Source organism: Bison bison, unplaced genomic scaffold (genome assembly GCF_000754665.1).
Source record: "Bison bison bison isolate TAMUID 2011002044 unplaced genomic scaffold, Bison_UMD1.0 scf7180017864280, whole genome shotgun sequence".
Taxonomy (NCBI): Eukaryota; Metazoa; Chordata; class Mammalia; order Artiodactyla; family Bovidae; genus Bison; species Bison bison.
In genome coordinates, this window is record NW_011494852.1 from 7713156 (window position 1) to 7721184 (window position 8029).

The following is an 8029-nucleotide window of genomic DNA, read 5'->3' on the forward strand; positions in this document are numbered from 1 at the left end:
CTCTCCCGAGGAGGCCCCTGCCCACCCAGCACAGACCAGTCTCCCCAGGCCTGTGGCAAGTGAGGCGCTCACAGCCTCAGGACTTCTACCAGCCCCGAGGAAAGGATGGACTTTTTTCTTCTTTGCACAAGCACTTTCCATCTGTCAAGACATGCGGGCGCAGGGGGCGGCCTTGGGTTCCTTTAGCCAAAAGCAGGCAGCTTGTCTAAACATCAAAAACTACCAAGTAATAGTTCCATTTACGTGAAATGTCCAGAAGTGGTAAATCTATGGCGATCTATAGGGACAGAAAATAGAATAGCAGCTGCCAGGGACCGGGGTGGGAGAGCAGGGGGGCGGGGGGAGTGACTGCTAATGGATATTCGGGAACTGGGGGGAATGAGGAAAATACTTTGAAATTGATTGTGCTGATGGACGCACAAGTCTACAAACACAGATTTTAAAAACCACTGGACTTCCCTGGTGGTCCAGTAGTTAAGAATCTGCCGTCAACGCAGGGAACACCTATTCGATCCCTGGTCTGGGAAGATTCCACATGCCATGGAGCACCTAAGCCCGTGGACCACAACTACTGAGCCTGTGCTCCAGAGCCTGCGAACCGCACCTATTGAAAGCATGTGCCCTGGAGCCCGTTCTCCACAACAAGAGAGGAGCCCCCACTCCCAGCACCTGGAGAAAACCCACAAGACCACAGCCAAAAAAGGAAAAAAAAACAAACCCAATGAGTTGTATGAAATGTGAACTGTATCTCAACTAAGCTGTTACCAGGGGAAAAGGAAACACCACACAGGTTGGAGGCAGCCAGTTGCCTGAAGCAAAGTCCAGGAGCTGCAAGAGACCCGTGTCCGGCCCTCATCATCATTTTGTGTCCTATGAAGGAGGAAGACCTGCTGCCAGTTAAATGGTCATAAGCACCAGCTCTAAGAACCCCCGTTTCAGAAATATTAATACAGGCCACAATGCGTATCTGGGACTCAAACGGGTGGCTTGCTGTTCACACCAGAAGACAGGCACTAGAATACTCCTAGCAGCTAGTTTCACAGTCCAGAAACAGTACCCACTGACAACAGCACCAACAAAGAAACGATGACCGAGCGCTCACACAGTCAGGACTATGGAGCAGTGTAAAGTAAGAACTACGGGGAATTCCCTGGCAGTCCAGGGGTTAAGACTTCCCCTTCCACTGCAGGGGATGCCAAACAGACCCCTGGTCAGGGAGCTGGGTTCCCACATGCCTCCTGGCCAAAAAAAAGGAAACATTAAAACAGAAGCAACACTGTAACACGTTTTTTAAAAAAAGGAAAGAACTACAGCTACCCACAGCACCAGAAATGACTCTCTGGCATCCTGCTGGGCAACAGTAGCCAGACGCAAAAGAACACAAGGCAGGGCAGGACTTCCTTCCTGTAAATTCAAAACCAAGTCTGTAGGAACGTTTTCATTAGTGGTACAAGATAAAGAAAGGTAAGGAGAGAAGATAGCGGTAGATTCCATCTGAAGGAGGGAGGTGGTGTGACTGGGGTGGAGCCTCGAGGCGGGCAGGCAATATTCTAGTTCTCCACCTGGATGGTTAGATGGGTGGAGGCTTTTTTAAAACCTTTCTTACTGAACTGTAAGGTATACTCACAAAATTGCACACAAGTCGATAGATTTTCATAAACCAACACACCCATGTAACCAGCACCCAGATCAAGAAGTAAAACATTTCCAACATTCTAGAAGCATTCCCCCGGCCTCCCATTCCCTAGGGAGTCACTTCTCCCTGCCTCCCAAGGGCAATAAACACCTTCTAGCAGCACAGTGATTGTGCCTGCTTCTGCGTTTTATTATTTTGACCATGTTGTGCAGCATGTGGTGATCTTAGTTCCCTGACCAGGGATCAAATCCACGCTCTCTATATTGAAAGTGCAGTCTTAACCACTGGACCACCAGGGAAGTCCCTTCCTCTGCTTTTTGTCAGTGGAATCAAAAAGGATGTACTCAGACGTTTGCTTTCTAATTGCTCTCATGATCACACAAATATGTTTTACGTACTTCTCTATATGTTCAAATGTCCAAAAATTTAAAAGCGACTAGCTAATAATCTCTGTGCTTTGGCAATCCCCAAGTACAAAGTTTAAAGAGAATGTTGATAAAGCTCATGAGAATAGTAACAGCTAACATTTGTTGAGAACTAGGCCCAAGGCTTTACACGCAATCACCTCCTTAATACTTAAACAACATCCCAGGATGTTACGATCTCCATTTTACAGGTAAGAAAATCAAGGCTCTGAGAGGTCATGTGGGTGACCTGCTGGACTTCAGAACCCGAGTTCTTTCTGGCCATAGTATGTTGTCAGGCGGCCAGGATAGCAGAGAGGAGGCGGTCGGCCCTGAGCAGGCCTGGCCCTGCCCCCAGGTTCCTCAGAGCACAGCTGTTCCTGCCAGTGACTGGCCCTCCCTCCCCAACCCGGCCCCCCCAGTTAAGGTCACACCTCAAAAAGGGGGAGAGGGGAGAGAGGGCCCTTGAGAGAAGACTCACCCATAGTCACCGAGACCATTGTCTCCCGGGCCTTCACGCCGCTCCCTGGAGCCTGAAAGAGAGGACAAGGGGAGAGTGCTCATGAGCCACCGCCGGCTAAGTGTCTGTCCGTCTCTTGCTGCCTGTCTGTCTGCCTGCCAGAAGAGAGTTCCTGGGCTGGGGGCTCACAGCCCAGGAATAGCCTGGACAGCTGGCAGGAAGTCAGCCTGGGGCAGAGCTGTCACTGCAAAGATCACTCCTGCCTGGGACAAGGCCCAGGGACAGCAAATGTCCACAGCTCCATCCCTACACACCTCCCAAGTTTCTGGCTGGAAAAGAGAGGGACAGAAAAAAGACCCTCCCTGGCCCAAGACCTTAACCATAAATACTCATTCATTCATTCGAAAACTCTCTCCTGAAAACCTACTGGGTGTGAGGTACTGTTCTAGGGGTCGGGAATACAGAGGTGAACAAAAACCCAGAGCCTGGCCTCTACGTGGTGACACGGTTAAGAGACAGAAAATAACAAGCAAACCAGCTGACAGTGTCGTGTGTCAGAAAGCCTTCAGTGTCATGAAGAAAACATGGAGGGCCCAGGAAGGGAGGGCTTCTAAATAGGTGGTCGGGGAAGGGCTCTCTCTTTTTTTTTTTTTAGTTTCTTAAAAAAACTTTTTGGCCCCACCATGCAGCACGCGAGATCTTAGTTTCCAGACCAGGGATCGAACCCATGTCCCCTGCAGTGGAAATGCAAAGTCTTATCCACTGGACCGCCAGGGAAGTCCCCAGGAGGAGCTCTCCAAAGTGACATTTAAGAGACCAAAGGAGGTGGAGGAGTGAGCCATGCAGTTTTAGAGAGGAAGAGTGTTCCAGGAGAAGGTACAGCAAGTTCAGGGCCCTGAGCCACAAGCCCATCTGGCATGTCCGTGGGGCAGCCAGGAGCCCGCAGGCACCATACCATAGAGGGAGCGAGGAGGTGAGAGCAGCCAGGGACAAAGAGGCGGGGCTCCACTCAGGAGGGGCCCCAGGGCAGAAACGCAAAACCAGTTTTTACTTGGGTAAGGTCAGCGGGTGCCAGAGACACATGACATATGAGTACCAATGGAGACATTCTCCTGCATGTGAACAGCAGTGCTGAAACAGAACTAAAAGAAACCATTTCCTTACCTGATCCGCCACTACTGACTCCAGGACCCCCTGTGTCCCACACTGCCCTGCCCTGGCTGTCCTCTCCCCCTACGCTGCTCCCCTGCACTCATGCCAGCCCCCAGTTCTGACTCATGTCCCCCACCCCTCCATCACCTACAGGGTGCAGAAGGCCCACTGTCCAGCCCCTTTCTGTGGACCATCACCGACCCCCTCCTACCCACTATTTTGATGGTATCGCAGTGATGGTACTCTGGGGGACTTCCCTGGTGATCTAGTGATTAAGACTCCACCTTCCAAAGCAGGGGACGTGGACTTGATCCCTGGTCGAGGAACAAAGATCTCACGTGCTACTGGGCAACTAAACCCGAGTGCCAGGGGCAACTAAACCAGAATGCCACAACTAGAAAGGCCTGCACACCATAAGGAAGAGCCTGAGCAGCCAAAAAAAAAAAAAAGTCAGGGGGAGGGTGCTTCCCTGGTAGCTCAGTAGTAAAGAATCCGCCTGCCAATGCAGGAGACATGGGTTTGATCCCTGATCCACGAAGATTCCACATGTCTCGGAGCAACTAAGCCTGTGCACCACAACTATTTAGCCTATGCTCTGGAGCCCAGAAATCACTACAGAACCCACGCACCCTAGACCCTGTGCTCCGCAACAAGAGAAGGCACTGCAATGAGAAGCCTGTGTACCACAACTAAAGAGTAGCCCCCGCGCATCGCAACTAGAAAAAGCCTTGTGCAGCAACAAAGACCCAGCACGGCAAAAACCAAAAGTACATAAATAAATAAAATTATTTGAAAAAGTAAGGACTCTGGAACCAGACTTGCAGGGTTCAAATTTGGCTCTACCACTCACTAGCTGTGTGACCTTGCCAAGCAACTTCACCAGTCGGGCCTCGGTGTCCCCATCTGTACACCAGGATGGTGCACACATGACTAGCCCCCATGGGGCTAGATCAGTGTCTATGCGCAAAGGACCTGAGAGTGCCTGCTGCATGCTAAGTCCTCTAGAGGTGCTGGCTCTTCTTGCCCCCCAGGCCTCCCATTCCAGCCTTCCCTCCAACACCCAAGGGCTTTGCCGGCTACCCACTCTTCACACAGAATGTCACCTGTGCCTTGCATGCTTGTTTCTCCTGTCCTCCTAGCATGCTCTCCATCACTCTGCATGGCTGCCACCTGCTTTGTGACATCTTCCCAAAGTCCCCAGGGTGATGCTCTCTCCTCCTCCCTCAACAAGGATGAGGAACATGACCACAGGCATCACTTGATCCCGTACTTGGCTCCTAAGATGCCCTTTCCCTTTGGGATGTTACCACTGGACAAGGACAACACAACCAGCATCTCTCAAAGAGCAAGGCCTGAAGGAGGCTTCAGTAAGCCAGACGGAACAACACTACACATAGCAAGCACTAACCATGCACCAGGAACGGTGCCAGGCATCACGCCGACGCCTCACAACCTCCTCATGAGTGAGGACTATCATTAGCCACATTTTAATCAATGAGAAAAAAAAAAAAACTGACTCATTGGGGTGCAGTCATTTGCCAAATGCCACATCAAGCCAGAGCTTTACTGGGATTCAAAAACAAAAACAAGTTATCCCTGATTCCAGTGCCCATGCAGCAGCTCTTGATGAGCGTTCACGTGCCTAACATTGCTGATGAACACACCTCAGAGCCTCCTCACCACCACCTGCGGTAGAAAGTAAAAACAGTCTCCAAGTTTCAGGGGACAGTGGCAGGCCTGAGGCCGCACAGCAAGCAACTGAGGGGCCAGGATGTGAACCCAAGTCAGTCCACTGGTCAAGGGATTACTATGAGCTGGGCATTGAGGTCTGTCTTAGCAAAGTTTCAGTTAATACTTACTAGAAGCCTTTAGATACTGGTATCCTCCCTGGTGGCTCAGTGGTAAAGAATCTGCCTGCAATGCAGGAGACTCAGGTTCGATCCCTGGGTTGGGAAGATCCTCTGGAGGAGGAAATGGCAACCCACTCTAGTATTCTTGCTTGGGAAATCCCACGGACAGAGGAGCTTGGCAGGCTACAATCTGTGGGGTCACAAGAGTCAGACATGACTGAGCAACTGAACAATAGCAACATCTTCCCACTACAGCTGCAGAATTCCCCGTTAGACTCAATTTTCTCTCCCCACCATTAAAAACCTATCTCCCACGCTGACTTTCTGAACGGCGAAAATTATATAATAGAAAAATGACAGCTCCCCAAAATTCAAGTAATTACCATGCACCAGACTCCCTATGCTCAGCCCTTAGAAGGCCTGCCTCCAAAGCTCAATCTTACCACTTCCTAACCCTGACACTGGAAAAGACTCTGATGCTGGGAGGGATTGGGGGCAGGAGGAGAAAGGGACGACAGAGGATGAGATGGCTGGATGGCATCACTGACTCGATGGACTTGAGTCTGGGTGAACTCCGGGAGTTGGTGATGGACAGGGAGGCCTGGCGTGCTGCGATTCATGGGGTCGCAAAGAGTCGGACACGACTGAGCGACTGAACTGAACTGAACCCTAACTCTGAGGCAAGTGGTTTAACCTTTCTGGATCGCACTTCCTTCAATTGTAAAATAAGAATGATAGGAGTTATTGTACATCAACTGTACTCAAAAAAAAAAAAAAAGGATAGGCGTATCTATTTTTAAAGTGCTTAGTGGGGTTAAGCGTTCCTAAATGCCAAGCTGTTAGAACGATGCTCAGTAGGTTTTGTACATGGGCATTAAATAAAATAAGTACATCTTCAGTGAGTCAGGAAAAGGGTAGGACAGTGACTAAGCCAAGACCATCATATGCCAAGTGTGAGCTGAAAACAGAGCATAACTTGACAGGATCCATGAGACCTGACAGCATGGAATCACAAAAATACAAGTCATTCCTTTTTCAATTCTTTCCTTTTCTATCTACAATGTAATAAACCATTCTGCTTCCACTGGAGTTCAGGCTAAGTCCTCCTTCTCACAGCCAAGCAATGCTAGTTTTTCATTAGAAAAGCAAAACAAATTTTCCTTCTCAAATGAACTGACTGGAGAAAAATGAATCAGTGGTTTCAAAGAAAAAGGAAAGCCTAATACTATGGGATTCAGCAAAATATGACAAATAGTAAGTGGCAGGATGTCGACTGCCTAGCTGCAGATTCGAAGTCTTTCCTATCACGAAGGAAAGTGAAGGAAAGCTGAAGTCGCTGAGCTTCTCCCTCTTCTCTACTTCCTTGCTAGTCTCATCTACACCAATGACTCTTGGAATCATTATGTCGTTATTGTTTAGTCCCTAATTCATGTCTGACTCTCTGCGACCCCACAGACATCAGCGCACCAGGCTTCCCTGCCCTTCACTATCTCCTGTAGTTTGCTCAGATTTATGTCCATTGAGTTGGTGATGCTATCAAACTACCTCATCTTCTGCCGCCCTCTTCTCCTTTTGCCTTCAATCTTTCCCAGCATCAGAGTCTTTTTCAATGAGTTGGCTCTTCACATCAGGTGGCCAAAGTATTGGAGCTTCAGCGTTAGCATCAGACCTTCCAATGAATATTCAGAGTTGGTATCTTTGCAATCCAAGCGACTCTGAAGAGTTTTCTCCAGCACCACAACTGGAAGGTATCAATTCTTCAGCGCTCAGCCTCTTTTATGGTCCAACACTCACACCCATATATATGGCTACTGAAAAAACCATAGCTTTGACTATAGGGACCTAAACACCTAATGGGTGTCTGCTATGACCAGTATTATTATTATAGTCCGGATCTATTTATTGAGCTCCTGCTCTACACCATCAGGCCCTATGCTGAGGACTTTACACGCATTTTTCATCACCATCCTCACAATAACTCTATGATATAATGAAGGGATTATTAGCCTTCATCTTATAGACGAGGAAAACGAAGTTCAGATAAGGGAAGGCACAAGTCCGCTACCACAAACTGTAGCTTAGGACTTGAAATCTGTTGGCTCCCAATTTCACGCACCCACACCCTGATCTTCCGTATCAAACACAAACATCATCAACAATACTAACAATAACAGTATAGCAAAGAAGTGTGCAGTGTGCCAGGCGCTGAGCTAGGGCTCCGACAAGCACAAGCTGACTTCTCACTCTCAACCCATAAAGAGGATGCTATAGTCACATCCTGACCCCCATTCTACAGAGCAGGAAACTGAGATTCAGAGAAAGAAACCGCTTGTCCAGAGTCGCACGGCGGCGCCAGGACTGACTCCGGAATCCCGGGGCGCCATTCATCTCCACCGCATCCAACCCATATCCACCACCCCTGGCCCGCGCCTCACCTGGCCCTCGGGGCCCGCGCCCCCTCGCGCCTCCCGCCCTCCCGGCGGCGCCAACTGTCAGACCCACCTCCCTCGGCCCGGCTGCCCGCCCC

At 49.6% G+C, this 8029-nt stretch overlaps 1 protein-coding gene across 1 annotated transcript in view; it reads right to left on the reverse strand.

The window, feature by feature from the left end:
* LOC104995357 (chromosome unknown open reading frame, human C19orf47) overlaps window positions 1-2922 on the reverse strand; it is a 20052-nt gene extending 17130 nt beyond the window's left edge. Inside the window, exon 1 of the mRNA XM_010849232.1 lies at window positions 2522-2922. Within this exon, the coding sequence (XP_010847534.1) occupies window positions 2522-2540 (19 nt within the window). The 5' untranslated portion in view covers window positions 2541-2922. The remainder of the gene's footprint in view (window positions 1-2521) is intronic.
* Window positions 2923-8029: the final 5107 nt, after the last annotated feature.